Source organism: Alternaria hordeiaustralica, assembly GCF_023758085.1.
Source record: "Alternaria hordeiaustralica strain BMP 2776 chromosome Unknown scaffold_46, whole genome shotgun sequence".
Lineage (NCBI taxonomy): Eukaryota > Fungi > Ascomycota > Dothideomycetes > Pleosporales > Pleosporaceae > Alternaria > Alternaria hordeiaustralica.
Window position 1 is genome coordinate 106,624 of NW_026056818.1, and position 26,404 is coordinate 133,027.

The window sequence follows — 26,404 nt, forward strand, 5'->3', positions numbered from 1 at the left end:
GATGTAGAGACAACGAAGAGACAACGGAGAGGGAGAATGCGGTGCGGTGAGTGCGGGCTGTGGAGGTTGGGCGTCGCTGGTGGTTTCCAGATCGGCGTAGGCGCGGCTGGAGTATCGAGAAACCCTGATGACGTCGCTGGCCGTGATCTAGCGGCTCGCAGCCAACAGTCAATTTCGTCCAAGCGGGCGGCTGTAATGAGACAGGAGCAAGACGGTCCCTCGCGCCAATACACATCGTTTACGCGATCCACGATCCATCCAAACTGCTTTTGTCCAGCGCGTGCAGTGCGCGGCCTCGACGTTTCTGTAAGTGTATGCGGGCGTGTGTTGAAGCCCACGGGCGCGAGGCTATCCTGCTCCTGATCCTGGCATGAGCCCACCACCTGATTCTTACTCACCAAGCACTCCCAGCTTGTTCCTGCGCTCCGGTGGGATTCGGCCTCTGCTGGCAGTCTGACAGCGCGAAACCACTGGTGGCCATTAAGTTGTGTTGTTGACCTGTCCATGTGCTGAGGCCGCTTCACCGTCCATTCTTGCCAGGAGCACACTCCGCGACGTCATAGCTCACCATCCCATCTATGCCCGCCGCTGCCTCGACCCCATCACGACACCACCTGCGCGTTCTGTGGGAGACTGGGGAATGCAATAATGACAAAGGCCCCGTCATCCTCTCCTAATTCAAAGAGAGAGACTGCGCCGCCACCCACGACGCGCCCGCCACTGCAGAGACTGGCCGCCAGCGACGCGAAGACATATCAGTCGCAGACTTCGCAGCCCTCGCCCGGAACCCGGACCCCGAGCAACCCCCGCGACGATGCCGCCACCGACAGCGAACTGAGCGAGGCAGAGAGCCAGCCGGGCGACGAGGACGAAGGCGCTGGTGCCGAGGAGCTGGCCGCGGAAGAAGCGCCACTGAGCGAGGCCTCGCCCGACGAGATGGAGGTGGAGCGCCTGCGCGGCCTGCAGCTGAAGATGCTGCAGCAACAGCAGCGGGCGCGCATGCGGAGCTCGTCCAACAATGCCGCTGTCGCGCTGGGCTCCCGCCGCATATCGCCCATCAAGGAGGAACCCATGCCGGGCATCTCGCCCACCCTCGAGGGCGCCTTTATCAGTCCAACCCCGAGCCCCAACCCGCCGCTCCCTACGGGCCTGACCACGTCGACCGAATCGACCGAGTCTGCGAGGACCATTCGCGGCAGCATGCCACCCACGCCCGCCGCCACCCATGCCGTTCGAACGCCGTCGTACCCTTTCCCTTCCGTCCCAAACACGCCACGATGGGCTTCGGCATTCCACATGCCCTTCACCAGCCTATCGCCCACGGTAGCAGCGGGGCAGTCGCGAGAGTACGCGACCCCGCAAGAGCGCATCGCCTCCGAGAGCAGCACCCCCGCCGCATCAACCACGCCCTTCGCCCCGGGAGGAAGGAACTACCAGAGCCCAGATGCAGAAGACCCGCGATTCCCGAGTCCCAATCTTTACGACATCGTACTGCGCCTGGGTGCCGAGCCCGGCCTCGCTGCTTGGTGGACGGCGGTAACGTCCATCATGCGCGACCACTATGGAGCGGAAAGAGCCACCTTGGCAGTCCCAGCGGATGCGTCTGACATCGAGAACGTGCCATGGGGCCAGAAGACTAGTTTTACTGCCATGGGAAACGAGGGAAGCCCGCATGCAGCCACCTACCAGGAAGCAGCAGGCCATTTCCAGTCGGAAGAGAACCCAAGCTCACGCGACTATGAACATGCCGACATGCCTCCTTCCACCGTGATCCCGGAACGCAGACCAAAGCTATTCTCCCATCACTCCTTCGCGGGCCATGAACGCCAGAAGTCCAGCGCCACTCCAGATACGCCCACACCGGCATCACTCAACCGGCCAAGAGGTCCAATAAGGTCTGCCAGCCACGCACCCCACATGGCTGCCAGGCCAGAGCATCCGCTCAGGCAGGTCTCACAGGCTTCCTTTGATGGCGCCTCTCCTGCATTCGCTGGCTCGACCCCAACAGGTGGACCTACCTTTAGCGATCCAGAGTTCTCCAGTGTGGGAGAGCCTTCGCCGCCTAGCGCTGTGTACCATGTACTGCGTGCTCTCGATCACGAGCCAGATGCCCTCATCGACAATACCGGTGTTAACCGTGTCTTGGAGAGAGGGCGCTTGGTCACTCTGACAAGAGATTACTCGACTTCGCATTCGACATCTAAAGAAGACTTGGGTAAGGACAAATCGGAACAGAATAAACCTTCTGCGATACAGGGTAGTGCTGCTGCACAAGAAGCTCACAAAGCGGCCGCCGCTCGTGGCCGTGCCAATCTGGCTACGAATGATCCCCGCCTGCCGCAACGCTATGAAGAGTACGAACAGTACCCAAGCTCACCATGGGCACAGTCGCCCGCCCCGTCACCGGCTATCCAGAATGATGCTGATGCCAATCCGTTCTTCGCTACAGGCAATGTCGACGAGGAGACATTCAACCCGTCGCGTTCACCTCAAGACTACACACAATTTGGCATGGTTGAGGCCATTGGCGTTGACAAAGCCAGTACCGTCACACACATACCTCTGGTGCATCCCATTCTATCTCAGATCATGGCGTCTCCAGCGACCTCCACGCCAAGTCAAACGCCCTCCATGACGCGGAGACAGTCCGAACAGTCCATGTCAACGTCGCTGAACAAGGAGGACTTCGTGCGGAAAGCGCCCATTGCGATTCTTTCCATACTGTCGCCCATTGTGCCGTATCCGCGGAACCTCACCAACTCATTGAAGCACCTTGGCCCTCACCTTGCTACGTCATTCTCCAATGCTTGGCACTTCACCAATGCTCAAGCTCAAGTCGCGTCGGTCCGACAACGGCGCATGACAGCTGGCACTTCTGGCGGCATCAGCCTCCCCTCGGATTCCGATAGCCTCGACGATCTGCTCCACCTTGATCTGGAAGACATCACCAACTCAGCAGCGGGCAGTGTTACTAGTCCTTCCGACTACTCGGGTCGATCCAAGCACAGTCCCGGAGACTCCATCGCCGGAACACCTGGCTGGGACACTTCTTCTGTCGGGTTCTCGAGCAGACATTCCATGGGCGGTACCCCTGGCCATCTTGCAGGTAGCGAAGCGGTTGAGAGCTACTTTGATGCGCGAAAACAATATGGCAAAACGCTGAATGCTCCAACTTCGACGCCTCATGAACAAGCTGCACGCAAGACAGACAAGCGTCCTGCAAAGAGAGTGACTGTAAACCCAGTAGCTGAACAGGCCAATGACGATGCTTCCAAGGCACGTAACGATAAGCCAGACGAGTCATTGAGCACGCGTCGCGCCCAGATGCAGAGCAACTCCAATCGAGGCCACTCGTTCTTGCACTCATACGGCGCAGACTTCAGCTCGTCGTTCCAGTCTTTGCCCTCGGCGACAACACCCGGAGGAAAGCCTCACGCTTCGCATGGTCACGTGAGGAGACCGTCCATCACCGAAACGTCTGAAATGCCACCTCCTTCAGAAAGTCTACTCCGCACAATCACCGACTCGTTACCGGTGCAGATCTTCACCGCCGCTCCCAACACCGGAGCAATCACCTGGGTCAACTCCAAGTTCCTCATCTATAGAGGCCAGGATCAACGCCAGGTGTTGCGAGACCCATGGGATTCAATTCACCCAGAGGATCGCGATTCGTACCTGGAAGAGTGGAGCAGATCGCTACGCACTGGCCAGCAATTGCAGAAGAAGGTGAGACTGCAACGATTTGATCAGCAATACCGATGGTTTTATGTACGCGTCGCCCCACTCAAGAACAAGCGTCAACAGATTGTTCACTGGATCGGCACCAACATGGACTTTCACGAACAGCATATTGCCGAACTCAATTCTTCCCGACAACAAGAGACAGCTGCGTCGGAAGCCAAATACCGCGCGCTAGCAAATTCAAGCCCGCAGATCGTGTTTGTCGTGTCAGATCGCAGGGGTTTGACGTTCTGCAATTCGCAGTGGATTTCTTTCTCTGGCCAAAGTGAGATTCATGCCCTGGGCAACGGCTTCTTGGAGCATGTGCACCCTGATGACGTTGTCAAGTGCAAGCTTCCCGAGTTGGATGAACACGGAGTCGCCAATGTGCCCACTTCGATGCCAGCAGATCACGGTAGAACCGACTCAAACTCATCGGACGCTTCATCGGAGACTGAGCGAACAATCACCAGCCCAGGTGGATCAGTACCAGACCGCATGGACATGCCTCAGGCCAAGTTGTCCAAACTAGCAAGCACTGGTATTCTCAGGGTTGCAAAGGATGCAGATGGACGGGCATCTTATTCCACCGAAGTGCGACTTCGCAACAAAGACGGTGACTACAGGTGGCATCTGGTCAGGATCTTGTTAGAGAATTCACTCTCTGAAGACGGCGATGAAGAGACCTGGTATGGCACAGCTACCGACATCAATGACCACAAGCTGCTCGAGCAGACATTGAAGGAAACCATGGATGCAAAGTCCAAGTTCCTCAGTAACATGTCTCATGAGATCCGTACTCCTCTGAACGGTATCTCCGGCATGGTCAACTTCCTGCTTGACAGCACGCTCAACTCTGAGCAGTTGGAGCATGTCAACATCATAAAAGCTAGTACCGACAGTCTGCTGAACCTCATCAACGACATTCTCGATCTGTCAAAGGTCGAAGCCGGTATGATCAAGCTGTCCATGGAATGGCTCCATCTGCCGTCGCTTCTTGAAGAGGTCAATGACTTGAACATGGGCTTAGCCATACAGAAAGGCCTTGAACTCAACTACCTTGTGGACGAAGGTGTGCCAGCAGAGGTCAAGGGTGACAAGTTCCGCATTCGCCAAGTTCTTCTTAATGTGGTTGGCAATGCAATCAAGTTCACCGAGCGAGGAGAGATCTTTATCCGATGCAGATTGCAACCACCCGATCGATCTCGGCCCCTGCGAGATAACGAGACCATGGTTCGGTTCGAAGTGGTGGACACCGGTCAAGGCTTCACAGATGCTGAGGCCAAGTACCTGTTCAAGCGATTCAGTCAAATCGACGCCAGCAGTACCCGGCAACACGGCGGAACAGGACTCGGCTTGGCTATCTCTATGCAGTTCGTGGAGCTACATGGAGGTAGAATGGATGCACGAAGTGCGCCAGGCAAGGGTTCGACTTTCTTCTTCACGATCAAGTTTGGGCTTCCCACTGCCGACGACTTCCCCAGGCCGCAGGTGTCGACACCAGGCACGCCAGCTTTTGAGACACCGCTCGCAGTGCCAGCAGTGCCTCCACTACCCCAGCCCTCGGCTCTTCAGAAATTTGTTCAGTCACAAAATCCTAGCCAAGCACCGATCAAGCGTGTATCAAGCGTCTCTTCGGACAAGAGCGAACCTGTCAGGTCGCCTGCATCTAGTCTGTCAGCCTCTGAGCGTTCGCGCGACTCTCCGTCCCTCTCCTCTGGTAGCTCGGATCACTCTTTGACAAGTGCCGCTCTTACTGGACAGTCAAGCTTGCGTTCGGAAAGATCTTCTGCGTCTTCGTACCTGCAAGAGGCCAGCCCAGCTTCAGACCCGGATATAAAACTAGCTCTGCCACCCAAACGAACCGATAGCGAGGAAGCCCCCAAGCCCGACTCTTCCACCTCCATTGATTCGGACAAGACCCTCCGTGCGTCTTCACCCCATCGTAGTCTGTCACCGCTTGGCAGTGCTCTACAACCTCCCATGTATTCTATTCTGGTGGTGTGCCCATTGGAGCATAGTAGGGAAGCTACGATCCGACACATCAGGAACACGCTTCCTCAGGGAATACCTCATCAAGTGACGGGTCAGGCCAGCGTCATCGAGGCGCAGAAGATGATGGGTGGCGACAACCCTGTACTATTTACCCACGTTGTTCTTGTATTGCACGACACGGCCGAGGTGCACGCCATCGTGGACCAGATCTTCAGCTCCATGGCGTATGGTAACACATCTGTCGTCGTAGTCTCTGACCCGTCGCAGAAGAAGGAGCTCATCAAAGAAGCTCCAGTCTATGACTATGAGCAGCTTCACATGGATCGACGCCTGCAGTTCATCTACCGGCCTCTCAAACCTTCGAAGTTTGCCATCATCTTCGACCCACAGAAGGAGCGTGAGTCTAGCACGGATCGCAATCAAGACAGCGCACAGCAGGTCGTTGTCAGCCAAAAGCTCGTCTTTGAAGAACTCAAGCGTCGCGTGGGTGGCAAGAACCACAAGGTCTTGCTGGTCGAAGACAACAAGATCAACCAAACGGTTAGTGTCCTCTACATGTAACTTCTTGCGCATACTGATAGTCTTCAGGTCATCTTGAAATTCCTTGCCAGGATCGACATTGAAACAGAAACGGTACAGGATGGTGTCCAAGCTACCGAGACCGTCTTTGCAAAGCCACCCGGCTATTACTCGATCATTCTCGTAAGTAGTAACGTCTGTTTCTTTCGGACAGCACTAACGCCATCCAGTGTGATCTACACATGCCCAACAAAGACGGGTATCAAGCCTGCAAAGAAATACGGCGATGGGAGAAGAAGCATAGCTACCGCCGCCACCCTATCATCGCGCTCTCTGCGAACGTCCTCGGTGATGTTTACGCGAAGTGCGTGGAAGCAGGCTTCAACTCTTACGTCACGAAGCCGGTGGAGTTCAAGGAACTCTCTCTTGCCATGACCAAGTTCCTGGATCCGGCCGACCCTTCGAAACAGCCCGCTCTCATGAAGAAGAAGTGAGAGTGGGGGACTTTACCTTTACGCACACGTACACATTGTATCGAGGCAGGGTACTCGATTTCGCTCCTACCTGCATCAGCGAACGGCGCAGTTGGGGAGACACTGGACGTGCTACTAGGCACACCGGATATGACAGTGGTCCACGTTACTACCATCGCACTAGAGGCGCTGGTTGCTACTTGGGATGCTTCACGCATCTCATATCCTTAGTTTGGTTATGCAGTTGGATTGTTAATGGATGTAATGTTTTCAAGGCGAATGCATGAGCATTTGAAGGCGTATTGTTACTTTGGAGCGAACGCAGCTGGTGGAGGATGATTCCCCGTGGTATGGTTCATCAGGCGGCATTATGGCAGCAAACTCTGCCTTGGGATAGAAAGAAGGGGGACATTATACATGGACTTGATACCTCAACACGCAGCGGGGATGACTATGCTGACGCAGCGCTACGGATGAGCGCGAACTTGTACAATAGCAACGATGTAACGGAGACGAGAATATATTCAAACCACCAATACTGATGCTCAGCTTCCTCATTTTCGTCTGATGGTGCGATGAAGATGTCTCACGCGACCGTTGTGGACGCGCTAGACATGCATATCGCGTCAAGAACGCCTTCTCCACCCCCAAAAACCCGCAATGCAAACATCACCACTTTCTCCACGCTTTAGTCATCTCGGCGCTGATTGGCCGGAGCCCAATGCATCTGACATCCGCATCGCGCTAATTGGTGGATACGAACAGGGGTTCGTGTTGTCGTCATTGTCTGCCGGAGCTTCCTCATCGCCTAAAGTCCGAAGCGCACCCCTCAGACACCTGTCGCAGGCTGACACTATACCCTTTGACCTCCCTTGATTCTCAGGCTGTTCATAGCAACGCGTTTGAGTTTCTACTTCACAGCATGGCTTCTGCGACGGGAATACCACCAAATGCCGCCGCGGCGCGCGGACAGAGTGAACAAGAGCCTCTTCTAGGCAGAAGAGGAGATGCCAGCCAGATGCATGGGCAGCCTCTCTACCATAACCTGTGGATTGGTATGTGCTGTCAAGCATATGTTGTAAGGAAGAAGTCTAACAGACCCAGGCACCGCTCCCATTGCGCAAGCAGGAATATGGATCGTAAGCACCTCAACACCTCGCATACCACGCCCATACTAACGCGTCAAAAGCTCGCAGCCATCATCTGGGGAGCCATCTTCTCCAACAAACTCATCTTCTTCTCCGCGCACCCAGTAAGCCCCTCACCCCTCAAACCTCCACCACAACCAACTAACCAACCCAACCACGCAGCTCCTCAACTCCGTAAGCCACAACACCACCCTAATCACCCCCTCCCGCCAACCGTATCATTGATACCCCCTAGGCCGGCTTCCTCCTAGCCATTCAAGCAGCCCTCGTCCTGCAACCAACCCACACCCCCGAACAAAAGCGCGCCGGCACCCTCGCCCACTTCCTCTTCCACGCGCTCGGCGCCTCCGCCCTCACCGCCGGCCTCATCATCATCGAAATGAACAAAGCCGGCCCGGGTCACGAACACTTTGAATCCGCGCACGCGCGCCTCGGCCTCACCTTTTATATCCTCGTGTACATCCAGGCTATTGTGGGGTTCACGCAGTACTATGTGCCGCAGCTGTATGGCAGTGTGGAGAACGCGAAGAGTATTTATAAGTATCATCGCATGGCGGGGTATGTTATTGCGGTGTTGGGGCTTGCGACGATTTGCGCGGCGACGTGGACGACGTATAATTTGAACTTGGCGCATGTGCAGCATTGGGCTGTTATTGTTGCTAGTGTGTTGGTGCTGGTGGGGGTTGTGCCGAGGATTAGGTTGAGTAAGTTTGGGTTGAAGAGGGAGGAGGGGGAGGTGAGGTTGCAGTAGATGGGGACATGAGGAATGAATGTGCTTTCGTGGGATGAAACGATTTATGTGCAGAGAATTAGGACTAGGTGGTATATCCGGAATAGGTGTTGTTAGGAGTCATGGATATGGCGTTTCATAACCAGGCGTGTTCTTACGTACTCGGTGCTATAGCAAACAGAAGTGTAGCATTTGTGTATTTTGTTTGGTTGGCTACTCTTCAGGTATCCAGCAGCCGAACCACCTCTATGCTCCTCAACCTCTTTTCGCCTCGTGGTTCAGATCATATTCCTCTACCATCCCTGATCCTTCATAGCGCATTCGCTGTTCCCCCCTCAGGCGGCCATAGTCAAGTCCATCACTTCCAACCAGCCTCCGTCTTCATCTTGAGCAAGCCAAAGGCCAGTCCATTGAACTCGGTAAGCAAAGCTTCAACCTCAGGCTTCTTCACAAGCTCGGCCATGTGTTCCGCGATGGTCTTCGACACAATGTCCCTCAGACCTTTATCGTGTTCAGGAGTAGTAGAGAAAACGTGGTGAGCCGCGTTTGCGAAAGAGGGATCGTTCCAGAAGCTGTGGCAAGCTCGCTTGAACTTCTCAATCACCAGCTCTTTTAGGCCTACCACGTCGTATTTGTCGGCGATTTCATAGAGCTTAGCGTGGATCATCAGCTGTGTAGATGAGCCGGGGATAGAGAGTGTTGAGCCAGAACGGCATTCCTCGCAGGTGAAATTTTGGCATGTGTAGTTGCACTTATCACCGCAGGTATGGTGTTTGCATGCATATCTCTCACTGCAGTCGTATCCATAATAGTCACAAGAGTGAGGAAACGATGTTGGAGTTGCGGGTACGAATAGCTGTCTCGCTGTCCGCGATTTCTTGTGCGGTGGTGTGGGAGTCGGGGGTACTGTGATTTTCGTGGAACCGCTCAGCTCGTTGTCGGGAAGAGCAGGATCGTATTCGCCTTGGTAGATGTACTGCATCATCAACTTGACAATAGCGGGTTCGTCTTCTGGGAGATCGACACTGCCTTGCTCAGTCTCCTGGACTACAGTCAGCAGGGCTTCAAGTGGAAGAAACATAGACGACGCGACACACCTTGCCTCCGAACTTGACAGCGCGAGAAAAGAACTCCGCGCGGGAACACACAACATTCTTGTGAACCTTGTACGAGTCGGGGCCGCAGGTCACAGTGAGATCGGAGAAGTTGCCAGAGGCGAGTAGACTACGAGGCGTTAGTTTGTTAACCTTTTAACCAGTGCTAATGAGCTTACTTCTTGAAGGTGAGATACAGCTGGTTGCGCGCCGCTTCTGCCATGTTTGCTGTTGATCGCGGTTGCAGTGTTTGGTGAGTGAGGAATCCCCGAGGTAGAGGGTACCAAAACAGGTTCTCCCTAAACTTTTACCCCCGGCGCAACTTTTTTCCGGGTTTAGTTAGTTGTAAAGTGAAGGTGAAGCAAAATTGACAGTGTCGTCATGGATACCTAGGTACGTAGGCATGCATATACGCATGACTTCAGAGATCAACGGGTAGAAGCGGTAGATGAGGAAGGTACGAAGGATGACATTGCACGTATTGTTTCCACGTTCCTTAACTGCCCACTTGAAGCCGACAGCTTTTCTACGATGGCTTTGCTTCTCGTAAGTTCTTGTCCTTCTACATTCTTGCATCCATGTTCACTCTCGAACTCTCTCATGATCCAGCTCACAATCACTCAACCTGTCTTCTCCATCAACTTCCGGAGACAGACTGCCAACCCGTTGAACTCTGTGAGCAGAGCTTCGACCTCCGACTTATCCATCAAATGCTAATGTGTCCAAAGATCCAGTCTGAGTTGGTAGAAGCATGTCACCTCTCTCTACCAACCATTTTCGATGATCTTCTCTTCCAGAATACCCAGAGCAAGGCCGTTGAACTCTGTCATGAGGACCTTGACTTCAGGCTTCTTGACTAGTCCCATGTGTGCACTGATCGTGGCACTGACGATATCGCGGAGGCCCTTGTCTGTGTCGACGGTGGTGGAGAAGACATGGTGAGCGGCGATGGAGAACTCGTCCTCATTCCAGAAGTGCTTGGATGAACGGCTGAACTTCTCGATAGCTAGGTCTTTAAGTCCGACCACGTCGTATTTGTCCGCGTATTCGTACATCTTGACGTGGAGAAGAAGTTGATCGACTTGGCCGTTGAGTGAAGGCAGCGACGGGGCGGAACGCTTGCACATCTCGCAAGTGTATTTGCGATTGGCACAACAATAATTCCAATTTGTGAGATTGCACGTATGATGTGGGCAGACAAAAGAGTGGCTACAACGGTGGTTCATTTCACACGTGTGTGGAAAGTCGTAGCTGTATGCTTGCCCGTTGTGATTACGCTTCGGGCGAGTATCGTCGACTTTGGCAGATGCTGGATCTAGCGAAGATTCGCCGTCTGGCAGCAAAGGTTCGTACTCGCCTTCGTAGAGGTATTGAATCAGGAGCTTGACAATGGCCGGTTCGTCATTAGGAAGATCGACGGTACCGCTCTCAGATTCCTTCTCAAAGTATCAGTCTCTGGTATATGTTTACCTTGTCAAGCACTTACTTGTCCGCCAAACTTGATCGCACGGGCGAAGAATTCGGCGCGCTCGCAGACGATGACCTTGTGGACCTTGTACATGTCACTACCGCACTTGATGGTGAGATCGAAGTATGCGCCCGATTTGTGAGAGCTGGCAGTGAATTAGTAGAATGTCGACGTGATGAAAGGCTACAAGAACGTGAATTAGGAATGGAACTTACCCTTTCAGTGAGGCCAGAACTTGCGTCTGAGCTGCCTCCGCCATCGCTGTCGTTTGTCGCAATTGCAGTGTTAGGGGAGAGAAGAAGCTGAAGAGATAGAGGTTGGGTTCTACTCGATTCTTTGCGGCCGGAGCGACTTTCTTCCGGGTATGTTCAAGCGTAGAGTGAAAGTGAAAGAACGTCGCAAAGGGGGTGTGTGTGAAACATGACTCAAATGCAATGTGCTCGTCGTGCGCGAACGCAAGACAAGTGTAACTTCAAGCGCAACAGACATCAAAGGATGAACACATGTATTTTATCGAGCTGGAGTTCAGAAAGGATTGCTGTAGGATTGTACAAAAGCAGCAGTGGAGTATCAAGACAAACTCTGTGATATGCATCAATGTCTAACGCTGCAAAAAGAACATCTAAATAACAACTACTAATTTACAACCTCGCCTCAACCGCCGTCCCTTGCGACTGCTGCTCCTGAGCCTGCCCTTGACCTTTCTCTCGTATCGCCTCCTCAAATATCTGCATAAACCGCCAAACATCACTGAAAGTGTTGTACATCGGTACAGGCGCAACGCGAATGATACCGGGTTTCCTCTTGTCGCAGACAACACCATTCTCCACCAGCGCCGCGCTCGCATCGTCGAAGACATCTTCTGGAAGCAGCACACTCAGTTGTGCGCCGCGGAAGCGGGGATCTGTGGGTGTAATGATCTCGAAGGGGAATTTGCCGTCCTTGATGTTGCGCGCCGCGATCTGAGAGAGCAGGTGCTCAGCGTATGCGGTCAACAGTAGAGATCGTGATCGTAGGTCGGTCATGGAAGTCTTCTCGAAGACGCTGAGCGAGCCGGCTAAGCATGTAAGGTCGACAATCGATGGGTTAGAGCATTGAAAGCCCTGCGCGCCAGGTGTAGGAACGAACTTGTTGTCCATGAGGAAGCGCGATGACTTGTCGTGGCCGTACCAGCCCTTCAATCCCTTGTAGTGGTCGTTATTACCGTGCTTCTCGTGGATGAAAGCACCGGCGATGGAACCAGCGCCGGCGTTCATGTACTTGTACGTGCACCAGCACGCGAAGTCGACATCCCAGTCGTGCAGCTTCAACTCGGCGTTTCCGGCAGCGTGTGCTAGATCCCATCCGATGGTGATGTTGTGCTTGCGTGCGTGTGCGGTGATGGTGGGGATGTCGAGTAATTGGCCGCTGTAGTACTGGATACCGGGCAGCATGATGAGAGCCAGCTCATCGACGTTCTCGTCAATGAGCTTGAGGATGTTCTTTGTGGTCATGATGTATCCATCGTCCGGCTCGACCAACAGCATGGACTTCTTCGGGTCAAGACCGTGCCATTCTATTTGCGACTCGATCGCATACCAGTCGCTAGGGAAAGGTCGCCACTCGCACATGATCTTGTGCTTCTTCTCAGTTGGCTTGTAAAAGGCAGCCATCATCAGATGCAGGTTGATGGTCAATGTGTTCATGGCAACGATTTCTGAAGGTGATGCGCCGACGATGTCAGCCATCTTCTTTGAGCACCCAGCAGCCATGTCCTGGTAGGGTGTGAGCGGCGAGTCCTCTAGGGCGGTGAAATGACCGCCAACAGCGATAGATCCCCATGTCTTCAGGTATGCGTTCAAGTGCTCGCCAACAGCTTTCGGTTGCAGACCCAGAGAGTTGCCGCAGAAGTAGATGGCCTCGTCGTCTGGTGTTGATGCAGGGTTGGCGGTTTGTGCGTCATCGTTCAGGGTTTTCCGCTTTAGCTGCGCTTTGCTGGGAACAACAAACTCGGGTCGGAACGTCTTGGGAATGTCTGCACTTTGATCGAGGGAATGCGCAAAGTCTGCTGATTCGGCGTTTGTTGGCCACTGTGGCTTTTGCCCTTGGCGAAGCTGTTGGATTGCGGCAGGTGCGTCCATGGTGATGATGTGCTGTCGGTTAGGGTATGTCTTGGGGAACCAACGAGATGCGATGTGATGTACGAATGTGATAATGATACTGAGAAGACGGCGTCAGACTATATATGCATCACGATCTGGCCATTACGTCTCCAAGCAAGAGGCTTGAGGCTTGCATCAAACTAAGCTTGCACCTTCTTCATTGGGGTATCGGACTCTCATCCGACAACGCTTCCGTCATTCCGAGCTCGGAAGACTATCGGAACGCGACCGTGGGTTGAGTGTGGACCTCGCTCTTCAGCGCAATAAAGCAGGAGTTCGCCGCTACAAGGAAGGACGTACCCTTCCGATATTACTGTGCAACCTTACCGTCGCTACCTTTTCCGCCGCAATGAGTCCTCACAAGATTCCCGTCCTCCCATCACCCGATGCACTCCCTAATTACGGCATCTCAAAGAACGGGTTCTTACCTGCCGAGCCACCACTAAGACGCTTACCGCATACCTACTATCAACCATGGGAGAAGATCGTTGAGCAACTTCCAACCCTCATAGAGACACAACAAATACGGCAATGGGTTGACGAATTGCCCGTTCTCGATACGTCGCATCTCTCCAGTGAGGCAGAATGGCAGAGAGCACACTCGATGCTCGCTGTCATAGCCCAGGGCTACATATGGGCAGGTCCCGAGCCATCAGAGGTATGTCAGCATGAAATCGCAGTACCTTAAAGTCTCCAGTCACTAACAAGGAAGCTAGCGACTACCCCCAGCGATCACTGTGTCGTTCCTTCAGACTGCCGACTATCTTGAGGTGCATCCAGTGGCCACATATGCAGCTCTGAACTTATGGAACTGGACACCACTCAACGAAGACGCCGACTTGACGCAACCGGAGAACATGGTTGCACTACACACAGCGACGGGAACCGATGATGAGTCGTGGTTCTTCATTATTTCGAATGCCATGGAAGCAAGAGCAGGCCCGTTGATCGAGGCCATGCTTGGTGCTATTGAAGCTGTCGAGACTGATGATGCCACAACGATCATACAAGCCCTGCAATACTTCCGACAGGGAATGCAGCGCATTGGCCAGCTCTTGGAACGCATGGATGAGCGGTGTGACCCGCAGATGTTCTACCACACCATCCGACCTTTCCTGGCTGGGAGCATGAACATGGCGAGTGCCGGTCTACCAAACGGCGTTTTCTACGACGAAGGTAACGGAAAAGGCACATGGCGCGCTTATCGTGGTGGTTCCAACGGCCAGTCTTCGCTGCTACAATTCTTCGATGCGGTTCTCTCTGTCGACCATTCGAGAAGCGGCGGCTTTCACGCAGAGATGCGTGGGTACATGCCCGGGCCCCATGCCCGCTTTCTTGACGATGTCCAAGCAATCGCAAATATTCGAAGCTACGTCGATAGTCATGCAGACAACACTGAGCTTCTGACCGCATTCAACGAAGCCGTCGCGGCGCTCAGCGGCTTCCGCGACAAACACATCGCCTTGGTGACTAGGTACATCATCATACCGAGCCGAATGGGAAAACCCACTACCGGTCCCAAGAGACGAGATATAGCTTCCGCCTCGACGGAGTTGGCGGCCGAAAAGCCGAAGACGCAAGAGTTGGTCGGAACTGGAGGCACCAAGCTGATACCGTTTCTGAGAACATCGAGAGACGAGACTAGTGAAACAAAAGTCGTGCATTGAAGTGTCTTGGGAGAGAATTTGAAGAAGAAACCCACTCGTGACGCCATCCCATCCATCTCGAACTTACGGGAAGAAGTCACCGCCCATCTGCTGGTCGTGGATGGGAAAAAGCGGTATGTCAGCCACGGATACGCCATCAAGGTTGTGAGTGCCCGGCTGCAAGAAATCCTGGAGACCCTGATCGTTCTCACTCGGCCATGGCATGGCAAAGAAGTCGGCATCGTATATAGTCCAATCGAGTGGCGCTGCGGAAGACACGTGGCGCTGAACGGAGTCTCGGGAGACCAGCGACCCGTGGCCGAGCTGTGCGTCGCATTCGTCCACTTGGGCCGCGATGTTAGTTGACTCTCCAGGCAATAGGCCAAACAATTCCGACGATGCTTGCTTCCTTTTACGGCGCAGATGCAGCTCTCTCTTCTTGGCATGTGCAGTGGTAATCTTGAGCAGCGATTGCGCGACCTGTGAGTATTGCCGGGCATGAGGGTCGACTTGACCAAAGTAGTCCATGCAAGTGATTGCATCTTTGCAGCTGTCCACTAACATAAGTCCCGAGTCCCCAAGAATGCCGACAGCAAGAACAAGTGTAGCCGTAAAGAGCCAGGATCTGATACCTGTTAGCCTACTCAATAGGGCAAGATAGCTTTACTTACACTATCAGTGGCATCTTACGAGGCAACTGCTTTGTAATCGTCACGACTAGCAGAGTATCCACTAACGTCGACGCGGCATCAAGTGCAGCATCTGCGTACTTGCGCTTCTCTTGGTGATCAGCTTGTGAGCCTCCGCTCTTTAGAGGAGCGCCCATGTACTCATATAACTCGTAGATGAGGAAAGGTCGGGTAAGTAGCATGATGCCGTAGTAATAGGAGCAGAGTGTGGAGCAAGCACCCACTACGGCTTCTCGAGAATGAGGTCTGGTCGTAAGATGAGATAATTTCTGCAGCCATTTGGACGCCCAGCTCTTCAACTGTCGCGAAACATAGTCTGCAATGCGTAGTGATATGCGTTTGCGAGAGTACACTTCAACGACGACACGCTCAATAATCATGAAGATCTGGACGCTGGCATCCAGTATATTGGCATCATCGGTTTCGGTGTTGTCTTCAAAAGTGTTGTATTTGACGGTGCAATCGACATCTGATGTGGACGGAGGTCGGCCTAATGCGTTGCTACATGGGGAAGCAGAGGATCAGCATATACTACCAGAGTGAAGCTGTGCAGACTCCGCAACGTGTGAGACTTTGGTTGAGGACATCTGTAGTTGTATCTTACCTTATCAACTGGTCGGTGACGCGAATGCTCTTCCAAATCCGGTCTCGCACCAGCTTGACGGTTTCGCCAAAGGATGCGTTAACTTCCGTTCGGTGTATGCCGATTGCATATGCGGCACGCGCAGCCAGGGCTGAAACAAGTTAGCGTATTATGTACTGCCAGTTCTTTCTCATTTCGCATACAGAAGTATAAGTAGGCTCCATTCGGCTGAGACGCTCGGAGCATGTAGATGGCTACGAGGGCAAAGCCTTGAACAGTAGACACGTTCATGCTGCTGCACATATGCTTCAAAAGCACATCCCGAGCAGTATTGAACCAGGCTTCTGCCTTTTCCTCGAATCGCTCTTGGGCGCCGATCGCAAGGACCAGATAGAAGACGGCAGCTGCAGCATCGTCTGGACTCGAATTCCTGCTGCCTGCCCATGCTTTCAGTTCGGGAGCAAGATCCTCTCGTTGGAAGAGCTGAACGAGGCCACTACTTGCAGCCATGAACTCGTCGACTAGTGCGTCGACCTGATGCACATCAATAGGAGGACATGAATGTTGATCCGCTGAATCAGGCCGAGCGATCTCAATGATGGGGTCGCGTGTAGCTTGAACAGTAGCTCTTGGATCCACCTCGGATGTGATGAGATGCCTGACTGTCTGCAGAAAAGACAGCGGGGCGCAGTCGCCAATGAAGATAGACTTTCCCTGGGCGTCACGGAGGATGCGACCCTCAAGAGGCACCACTGTATCGCCTTGTTGATCATCTCTGCTCAATGTTGGCGAGAGTGATGTTCCATCCTCGGCAGCTTCGCGATCAAGCCTTTGTCGCACAGCATCGTCCTGTTCATCTCGATCGCGGTTATGAGGTGTATGGCCAGTTGAACGGGGGTGATGACGGTGGATATCGTCGGAATGGACACCGTGAAGGGGAGTGTGACCGGCAGAATGCGCTTGCGGGCGTGCATGAGGGCCGCTGAACGTGCAAGTAGCCGCGCGATCCTTCCGAGTGCAATAGGCGCATGGTTGCTCACCGTCGCACTTTACCTTTCTTTTCTTGCACAGATCGCAGGCCGCTGCGACGCGCTCAAGTCTGCGCCGTTTCTCCGGACGCGTTGTTGCCAGTGCATCCGGTGTTGACATCTCGTGGAATAATGTCGCGTCAGCTGAGTGCGAATAGTTAGCAATCGGCTACCAGAGCGCGCGGCTGCACCCTGTGGTGAAAGGAAACACTCGACGGAACATCCGACGAAGCTGAAGCATCGGACGGATGCGAGCTTCGGCTGAAGACGGGCTTGCACTGCGCTAAGACTTAGGCCGACGCACAGACGTCATCGCGCGGACTCTTTCCGATCGTCTGTCCGGCATCCTCATCACGCTGATAGGGTATTTCTGTAACACGATCACAGTTGAGATTGAGCATGAGGCATAGCATTTCTCTAAGTTGATGATATTCCGCAGAGACACGTGACTGGCTTTAACGCCACCACTTCCACCAACGCTTCACAACGCGCTGCAAGCCTCGCTTCTCAAGCGCGCCCTTCTCATGCCCAACGCCAATTGTCCAGACCAACGCGCTCAATACCTCCCCCTCGACAACACCGTCTATCTCCCTTAGACCTCTCTCCTCGAAGCCCAACCGCTTCAAGACGTTTGCGCTAGCTGTGTTCTCCGGTTTACAAAAACCGCAAAACTCCTTGAGTCCTCTCTCGTCTGTGTAGTACTCCATCAAGCCCGCAGCAGCTTCAGTAGCGTACCCGTTTCCGAGGTACCGGGGGAGGAATGTGAACCCGACATCTGGGATCGTTGGTGCGGACGGTTCGGACGGGAAGCGCGCGAGTTGCATTGAGACGATGCCAATTGGCGTTAGGCGTCGCTTCGAGAAAGGAACGTCTTCGTCTTCGTGCGGTGAATTGATGTTCAAAGCCGAGTTTTGTCTGAGCGAGACCAGGTAGCGGCCATAGCCTGTTTGCTCCATCCTCTCAATATCCTTCGCGATGAAGTTCTTCCCAACATCGCGAGGGGGTGTGATCTCTGTCATTTCCGCATCGACTGCGGGCTTCTGCTCAGCGAGACCTGGGCTAAACACTAGCTCGTATGCGAAATCGCAATGAGCATCATTCTCAGGATCAAGGTGAGATATGAAAAGACGAGGTGTTGTGAGGTGGAAGTCAAAGTCAAGCATTTTGTATAAGGCTAAGGAAGCTTGTTTGATGCCCAATCTGTGCTATGTGTGTTTTCCTTTTGAACACGCTGGATGATGGCTGCCTAGAGATACGAAAGACGGCTCACATAAATCGGGTTTAGCCTAAACGTTACTGATCCTTCGCGCCTTCACCTGATGGCGGAATCATGCAACAATATTTCTTCGCGTGATGATAAGCAGCAACGAAGATGATTGATTGGTAGTTCTAAATGGGTATACCATGCTATTGAAAGACACCCATATAACATATGCAAGATTCTGAAAGTCTAAGGAGCCGTCTGTGTCGCAGTCGCCGCAGTCCGCCAGTAGGCATGAGCTTGCATGGCAGGAGTGGTTGTCGCTGGAACGTCATCGTAACACCTGCCAAACCAGCCCTTCGAGGTGCAAGTGGTTGTCGGTGCAGCTGATGTAGTAGTAGTCGTAGCAGTCGTAATAGGACCGGTAGCTGTCGTCTTGTCTTTGCAGCCGAACCATCCGGGCTTCAAGAAGTTAGTCATGTTCGCACTGTTTTGAGGTTCTGGAACTCACTGTTTGACAGGTACTTGTACTTGTGCTAGTTGCAGTACTTGATACGCTGGACGATGTAGTTGATACCATCGTAGTAGTCTCATCACGACATCCCCACCACCCAGGCGTCTTACATGTCTCCGTCCGCGTCCTCGATGATGTGGTACTTGTTGGTGTTGTAGAAGTACTCGTTGTCGTGGTTTTCGTCCCGTTCTCGAACTTCCATAGGTAGCAATCGACACAACCAACATCCTCTTCTTGGCATTTTGCTGCCTCGTCGTACTTCATGTACACATTGTCAATGGCGTATCTAAGGCTGTGTGTCTGTGTGTTCTGCCTCCAACCCCAGTCCTTGACCACGTCGTATGCACATTTCTTTCCGGTATGGCAAAGGGTCTCAAAGGCGTATCCGCCAATAGAGCAGAAACTCGTCGCACCGTTGCAAGTTCCCATGTACACGGGGTCAGCGGTGTGCCCGAAATGGAAGCCACCTGTATTCTTCCTGAGTGGAGCAACGTCACCAGCAGCTGGTAGTCCTAAGCGCTTAGCTGCTAAGGCTTGTGGGTATGCTTCAAAGGTCACCGCGGGGATACCGTGCTGCAGGCCGATCAGAGAAGCGAGGACGCCTCCTAGACTGTGCCCTGTCGTCATGATGTGTGCATCCGGATAGATTTTGACAACCTCTTGATACAGCTCGACAGTCGCGGCATAGTACCTGTTCGGCTTCCGTAACTCGTTCTTGACGCATTGCTCGTCGCAGCTGTAGGTGCCAGTCTGGCAGTCGCATACCTTGCGCCAAAGATATGTGCCGCCCTGTCCGCAACAGCAAGAGCCGTACAGGTTGTCGTTCTCTTTGTCGTGCACGGACGTTCCGTCGCCTTCGAACATGGCTACCGTCGTTCCCTTTACCGCCAGAATGATGGTGGAGTTAGTGTCGTCGCTGAACACATGGCCTCGGATGCCACTGTCATCCCAGCCAAAAGGGACCGACGAGTTGTAATGCCCATCGACGTCCATCCATCCTGCGTCGTCAGGGCCGACTTTGTAAGCATCTTCGGACATGTTTGCGAAACTGATAACGGTGTTCTTGTCCGTGACATCCGGACCCGGAATATCCTCGGCGATCCACATGGGCGACATGGGGATCTGTGCATCGTAGCCACGTAACGCGGGCCTTTCTATCTTGACTGGTGCCGACTTGATAGTGAAGGGCCCGATGCGGGAGTCGATACCAGCAACGGCAAACCGCTCTGGAGTCACATCAAATCTTCGTGCTCGTGGCCCAGGTTGTCCAGCGCCGTGATCCAAAAGGTGGCGCAGAGTGAAGCCGTTTGGTCTTGATGATGTCTTAGTTGTGGTTTCCGCTAAGGCGGTCGGCTCACGGGGGTTGCCATAGCTAGTGTAAGTCCAGAAGATGCAGGCAAGCAACGCGACCTGCGCGAAGACGCCAAAGGCGAAGAGAATGGTAGAGGGCCTGCTCCGATGATTAAGAGTCGATGAGTTTGATGGCATGATTTGTGGACATTGCAGAAGAGACAACAGGGCGAGAGAGACGGGACTGTTATGATAAGCGCGGCGATGGCTGAGTCGCCGCTGCGCACGGGCGTAGATGGCTCGTGACGGTCGGGCTATGCCTGATTCGGTTAGCAGCCAACGCTACGTCACGCGTGCTTCATCCACGCGCTCATCTCATCCGACGTGGATTACTTCACGACTCGCGAACAACGTGAAAGTCATCGAGCAAGAACGCGAAACTCTTTGAGCGCCTGATGTATTGATAGGCTATGGTTGCATATCAACAATATAGTTTGAGCGGAACGCGTCCCGCCGCTATTGCACCGGCAGCCGGCCAGGGACGATCAATGCACTGCAGCACATCAGCACGGTGCAACTGCCGGTGTCTGTTTTCCACCTCCATCATGTCGACTTTGACCAACACGCTGGGCTCTGTCAAGAGACCGTGTGAGGCGTGACAACACGTCGATTCGCGGCGCGGGCGTTGAGCTCCACTAACTCCGGACCGTTGAGTCCTGGTCTTCCTGTTGAAATATCATCAATGTGTTGAAGCTTCCTTTTCCATATCATCTCAGCAATCATCGATCATGGCTTTTCCCAAACCGCTTCTTTATCCCTTGAAAGGTCGCCGGCACAGCGTTGGACAAGCTGATTGCCGCACAGATTGCGCCACAGGTCACCGGAATGACATGACTGGTCTTACAGCCATCCAGATACCCTTTCAATACCTGATCAAGCTCATGACCCGAGAATAGCCCGCGGATCTGCGTCGCGCCAGCATCCATTATCTCCTTCGCGTCCAGTTCGGGCAGGTTGCGGGCGAGGCTTGAAAGCAGTCCGTTCGTGAATGCCGCTTCACTCGATGCGACAGAAAAGACAGTGCCAGTATTCTCCATGAAGAGCGACATCGATGTTACAGCGGCCAAGTCGTCAGCAGAAACGAGGGCTTGGTTCGCAATCATCGGGATCTGAAGAGCGAGGCCTACTCCCGTGGCTGTCAAGAGCTCGAAGCCGACCCAGTCCCTGGTCGGTGTGCTGGCATCCAAGGAGTGTATCTTTACGTTTCCAGCTACTGCCAGAATTGCGCCCACTAAGAAAAAGGGCTTGTAATGGCGCCAGAAGGTGAGCGTTCCATTAGATATCATGGTGAAGAGTGAGACGCCCATGACGAGTGGAATGAGTCGGACACCACTCTGCGAAGCCGTGTTGTTGTTGACGGATTGGAACTGGATTGGCAGTGTATACATGAGTGGGAAAAAGGCGCCCGCTATGAAGGAAGCATATAGTAGATTGGCGAAGACGAGTTTGTTCTTAAACACGCGAGCTTGTACCATTGCGCAGCTTCCCATATAGCGTTCGTTGATCGCGAAGCAGATGAAAAGGCCTACGAAACCGATAAAGCTGCCAATGATACGAGCACTAGTCGGAGGCATGATGCCAATCCAATGCGTGGCTAGGATGAAGCAAGAGAAGCATCCGGATAGCAAGATGGCGCCGTTGAGATCCAAGTTCAGAAGCTTCTCGCGGAGAGGTACATCCTTGGGCTTTCCTGGGTCATGGAAGCAGAGGAACATCGTGAGCGCGGCAGCGAAGCCGATCGGTAGGCTGATCCTGTGTAGTGTCAGCGCACCGATCTTGACCTTGTAGGCCTGTGTGGTTTCCATCTATACGAAAAGCATTTGGTGGAGAGTGTGTTGTAGACGGCAAAGCTGCCAAAACACAGATCGGGGTTCACGTACCAAAAGCAATATCTCCATCCAGGGCCGTCTGTCAAAATGCCACCCAATAATGGTCCCACGACGCTCGCAGATCCAAACGTCACACCAAACACACCCATATAGGCGGCTCTATATTGTGGTCCAGCTGTCATTGCGACGATGATGAACGCACCCGTCATCACTCCGCCACCGCCCATGCCAGACACGATCCTCCCGAAGATCAAAACCTCGCTTGTTGGTGCTGTTGCGCATATCACATTGCCAATTTCAAACACCGCAATTGCAGACATGAAGGTGGCTTTGAGGCTGAAATACTGGTAGGCTTTGCCCCATGCAGATTGAAATGCGGTGTTGGTGATAGCGTAGGACGAGCCATACCAGGCCAGGCTGCTGATGCTACGGAATTGCGTGGTGATACTCGGGATCGCGGTAGCGATGATTGTTGAATCCAAAGCAGCGAGAAAGATGGAGAGGGCGAGGCCGACAGTTATCAAAGCCAAGCGGATACCACGCGGGTATTGAACGGGTGGTGTGGCATCCTCTGGTGGGGTGTCAACCTTGGACGCTGCAAGGTTGGTGAGCTCCACTGGTTCGTCGCTCATGATGTCGTGCCTTGAGGCGATTTCGTCGAAAAATACGATGTTAGAGATGGACATTCGAGATTGCTGGCCGTGTCGGTCATGTAGAGCGTAGTGTCAGCGCTAGGAATCGGAATAGGTCAAGTGTCGGGATAAAAGCTTCCTCGGCTGGTGCTTACACCGATCCTTGACTAACAAACTCCTTCCTTGGCCCTTTGGAGCTCAGCAGGCTTAGCGGAACGAACAATCGACATGAAGCTTTGGAGCTGTTAGGGAGGGATTCGCTGCGAGTCTGAACTGGCAGGCGATGTAAATATGGGCTTGGATTTAAGTATGAATAGAACGTGTGCGTCGGGGACGACCAGGATTCTATCATAACCGCGTTTGATGTCACAGACGATGCTGTGTAATACTGTACCTAGGTACCGCTACTACTGCGTCTATTCTAGCCCGTCGGTACCTAGGCAAGACCGTGTGCTGCGATAGCTATACCTCGTGTTGCAGTCTACAAAAGCATTAGAGAATGTTGAATATATCTATCAAGGTAGAAGTATGCATCGTATTAGGAGCTAGCTACTTCTTAATATATAATGATGTGTATGCAGCAAACACGACACAGATTCTAGCCACCCTTGCAGCCCGGGCAGAGAGATATGCACACAGCCTATTGATACGAGTCTTCTTCGCTATATTACTGGCACTTTGTTCTCATCTTTCTGCTCGTGCACGATGCGAAATCCCGCTACTGATGTCCGTGAGGCGTGGATGACCTCGGGCATTATCGCGATACGTTGCGTCGTCTGTGGGCCCGTATCTGGCCACTGATGCAAGCAGTCGGCGCCTGGCATGGATGCCTAGCTACTATAGACGGCTAAGAGCTGTCGCGACATGAAATTTCATCAGGTATCTTTGGTGGGGTGGATGGGTGTTGATGGTACGGGGGGCTGGTGAGGTTTCGTGGGGATGTTTGGGCTGTCGCTTCCCTGCCCAGGTGGCTGTCGGTCCGCAGCGCGTCATCGTTCCCAGCAGCCAGGCGTGTGTCGCGTCGAGCTTTCACACCTTCACACCTTGACGCCGCTTCTGCCCTCGAATCCTCAGCGTGCGCGCCAGATTCATGACAAACATCATGGCTATGACACCAAGAATAGCGACGATGCATGCGAGTGGAGCCAGGATGGAAAAGACGGAGAAGACGTACGACGCCATGCCGAACGAGTAGTCGTTCGCGAGAGGCTCTGTCGAAAGCCCAACCTGCATCGCGGAGAGCACGATGGTAGTGTATGCGAATAGCGTAATGAGACTGTTAACGTTGTCACGCATAAAGGCTCCATACGTGCTGCAGCCGCTTAGGTACCCGCGCACCTCGCCCATGGTCAAGCGATATATCCAGTTCAGCCGCCCAAGTCTCAATTCGCCATAGTTGAAGCGTTGGTTGACGCGTGGGCGGTCTTCCAGCAAGCTTACAGACGATGCAGCCGACGCATCGATGGTATGCGTCTGTACCGAGGTGCAGACGACCTCGCCAACGAGCGCCAGCCACCCAGGCCAAGTGACTTCTTTAGGAATGAGGCCGTGGTTGATGGCTAGATTGTAGTCAACCTCCCTTTCGATGAGCGCGACATACGACAGCATGAAGCCCAGTGCCGTCTCGTACAGGTGCCGACGTGGGCAAATCTCCGTGACCCAGAAGTTTGGGCAGAGAAGGAAGCGAGGCAGCGGTTTGAGGAGAATCGACGACGAAGACGCTGACGACCAAACAAGATGCAGATCCAACTGTTCTGTCACCACAATCTCCCGTTTCTTGACCACTTGGTAATGAAGAGGTCGCGGCGCGCTTGGAAGGCCCACAAGCCATAGCCATTTGTGGACTTCGTTCAGTCGGCGAACATTCAGCTCGATATCCAAGAACGCGCCGATGTTGTTGCGGACTGGCTCGATTTTGTAATTTCTCCGGTATGTTGCTGGCAGCAACGGTACCTCCGGCCCTGAACTACCATCCGAGCTCTCGGTCTTTAGCAGAGCTGTGCGGAACGGCACTGGGTATTTCATTGTTTGCTACATGGTATTAGCATGTTATCGGATGCTCACAGGGCTGCTACTGACCTCGCAGCAGTCAATCATTGTACAAACAACATGGTTCCCACAGGAGGGGAATGCGACAGCAAGAGAGGGCCGGAGTCCGTCGCCCAGCGTACTGGCGAGCCTCTACCCGGTCCCGCGCCATCACGAACAGCGCCAGGCGATCGATACTCGGCACTCAAAACATTTGTGATCAAGCGGCTGTGCGCCATCTCACGCGTCTTACCCTTTTCGGTAATTTGGCCCCCAACATAAGCGGCCCCCAACGTCTCCAAGGAAATCCACATGCAGGGGGTAAAGAAGAACATCTACGATGTCAAATCAGCGCCGCCAGATAGATAGCAGTTCTAGCAAGCCCCTCTAGAGTATCTAGGAACGTCTTCTAAGTCTTATAGGTTAGCTATTGCAATCTAACACTTTTACAGCTCTTAACAAAGCTTACAAATAAGGTAATAAAGATAGTTAGCAAAAGATCTTTATTGTAAAAGGTAAGTATGTTGTTCTTACTAGTTGCTCTATTCTAATAGCTATTTTTAGGTTCTAATTATAGCAACGTTAATAGAGGTATTATTATAGATTCTTCTACATTATTTCTATCTAATAATTCTTCTACTACCTACCGCTAGATACAATAACATTAAAACAATCTATAGATACTTATAACTATACGCTTTAATACAAAAATAGATATAAGTAACTAAAGAAGAGAATAATAGGCGTATTTTATTATTCTTATTCTTTCTAGCTACTCTAACTACTACTACTTTATACTAATACAAAGTGTTGCGAATCTATATACTATATATTAAAGAACTAGTAAAAACTAGAATAATATTACTAGCCTAGATTTCTATATATTAGATTAATAAGATAATACCTTTAAGAGTTATCTAGCTCTTTTTATAGTCTATAAGAATAATATCTATTAAGTACTTATAAACCTTATTAACTATATTACTAATAAAGCTTAGTATATTAATTCTATAAATAGAGTTAAGTTTCGCAGCTAGAATATTTCTTAAGCTAATAACTTCTTTCTACTATTACTCTAGACGCGCTAAGTCTACTAGAGATAGTTAGTAGATACTATAAAGAGAATTGCTAAGTTCTTTAAAAGCGTGTCTAAAATAGAGATAAAGATTATATCTAATTCTATAGAACTATTAGTATATAATTTTATATTAATAGATAAGAAGCTAAAGATTAGCTATCTAATTAAGTATAAGTACTAAAATCTTAGAGATTATCTACGTTAAGAAGTAAATACGCTTATATACGCTAACTTAGTGTAGCGTAATAAGCGTATAAACTAGTATTTTCTCTTTTATTAATTCTATAATAAACTAGCTATTTATACTTAGGTAGCTATAGATAAGATTAATACTATAAAAACTTAACCTATTCTCTTTAATATAAGTAGGTCTAGTAAGGTAGTAGATTTTATAAAATATATCTAAGAATATAGCACTATTATAAAGAGAAGATTACTATAAAAGTAGAAAAACGTTAACTTTTATAATAAGAACGTTTATACTATAGAGAGCTCTAACACTTCTATATCTAGCCTAGTCTCTAGTAATACTTATAGT

At 52.3% G+C, this 26,404-nt stretch overlaps 9 protein-coding genes across 9 annotated transcripts; 3 read left to right on the plus strand and 6 right to left on the minus strand.

Annotated features, from left to right (window-relative positions):
* Positions 1-648: 648 nt before the first annotated feature.
* J4E84_010790 (uncharacterized protein) lies at positions 649-6,728 on the plus strand (the record flags this gene model as incomplete). Its single annotated transcript, XM_049393345.1, has 3 exons — positions 649-6,255; positions 6,304-6,417; positions 6,465-6,728. 3 exons carry the CDS (start codon positions 649-651, stop codon positions 6,726-6,728), a joined length of 5,985 nt encoding a protein of 1,994 aa, XP_049238963.1.
* A 901-nt stretch (positions 6,729-7,629) lies between these two features.
* On the plus strand, positions 7,630-8,606 carry J4E84_010791 (uncharacterized protein; the record flags this gene model as incomplete). Its single annotated transcript, XM_049393346.1, has 5 exons — positions 7,630-7,762; positions 7,812-7,846; positions 7,897-7,959; positions 8,018-8,029; positions 8,091-8,606. 5 exons carry the CDS (start codon positions 7,630-7,632, stop codon positions 8,604-8,606), a joined length of 759 nt encoding a protein of 252 aa, XP_049238964.1.
* A 337-nt stretch (positions 8,607-8,943) lies between these two features.
* Positions 8,944-9,902, minus strand: J4E84_010792 (uncharacterized protein; the record flags this gene model as incomplete). The annotated part of the gene is made up of 4 exons (XM_049393347.1): positions 8,944-9,255; positions 9,436-9,627; positions 9,683-9,809; positions 9,859-9,902. The coding sequence occupies 4 exons, from the start codon at positions 9,900-9,902 to the stop codon at positions 8,944-8,946; spliced, it is 675 nt and encodes a 224-aa protein (XP_049238965.1).
* Positions 9,903-10,443: 541 nt separating this feature from the next.
* On the minus strand, positions 10,444-11,406 carry J4E84_010793 (uncharacterized protein; the record flags this gene model as incomplete). Its single annotated transcript, XM_049393348.1, has 3 exons — positions 10,444-11,115; positions 11,166-11,292; positions 11,363-11,406. The coding sequence occupies 3 exons, from the start codon at positions 11,404-11,406 to the stop codon at positions 10,444-10,446; spliced, it is 843 nt and encodes a 280-aa protein (XP_049238966.1).
* Positions 11,407-11,788: 382 nt separating this feature from the next.
* BNA52 (Kynureninase 2) lies at positions 11,789-13,267 on the minus strand (the record flags this gene model as incomplete). The annotated part of the gene is made up of 1 exon (XM_049393349.1): positions 11,789-13,267. The coding sequence occupies one exon, from the start codon at positions 13,265-13,267 to the stop codon at positions 11,789-11,791; it is 1,479 nt and encodes a 492-aa protein (XP_049238967.1).
* Positions 13,268-13,637: 370 nt separating this feature from the next.
* Positions 13,638-14,955, plus strand: J4E84_010795 (uncharacterized protein; the record flags this gene model as incomplete). Its single annotated transcript, XM_049393350.1, has 2 exons — positions 13,638-13,946; positions 14,005-14,955. 2 exons carry the CDS (start codon positions 13,638-13,640, stop codon positions 14,953-14,955), a joined length of 1,260 nt encoding a protein of 419 aa, XP_049238968.1.
* A 63-nt stretch (positions 14,956-15,018) lies between these two features.
* J4E84_010796 (uncharacterized protein) lies at positions 15,019-18,397 on the minus strand (the record flags this gene model as incomplete). The annotated part of the gene is made up of 5 exons (XM_049393351.1): positions 15,019-15,559; positions 15,606-16,124; positions 16,228-16,357; positions 16,410-17,378; positions 17,713-18,397. 5 exons carry the CDS (start codon positions 18,395-18,397, stop codon positions 15,019-15,021), a joined length of 2,844 nt encoding a protein of 947 aa, XP_049238969.1.
* A 510-nt stretch (positions 18,398-18,907) lies between these two features.
* On the minus strand, positions 18,908-22,814 carry J4E84_010797 (uncharacterized protein; the record flags this gene model as incomplete). The annotated part of the gene is made up of 3 exons (XM_049393352.1): positions 18,908-20,399; positions 21,158-22,051; positions 22,111-22,814. The coding sequence occupies 3 exons, from the start codon at positions 22,812-22,814 to the stop codon at positions 18,908-18,910; spliced, it is 3,090 nt and encodes a 1,029-aa protein (XP_049238970.1).
* A 975-nt stretch (positions 22,815-23,789) lies between these two features.
* Positions 23,790-24,785, minus strand: J4E84_010798 (uncharacterized protein; the record flags this gene model as incomplete). The annotated part of the gene is made up of 1 exon (XM_049393353.1): positions 23,790-24,785. One exon carries the CDS (start codon positions 24,783-24,785, stop codon positions 23,790-23,792), a length of 996 nt encoding a protein of 331 aa, XP_049238971.1.
* Positions 24,786-26,404: the final 1,619 nt, after the last annotated feature.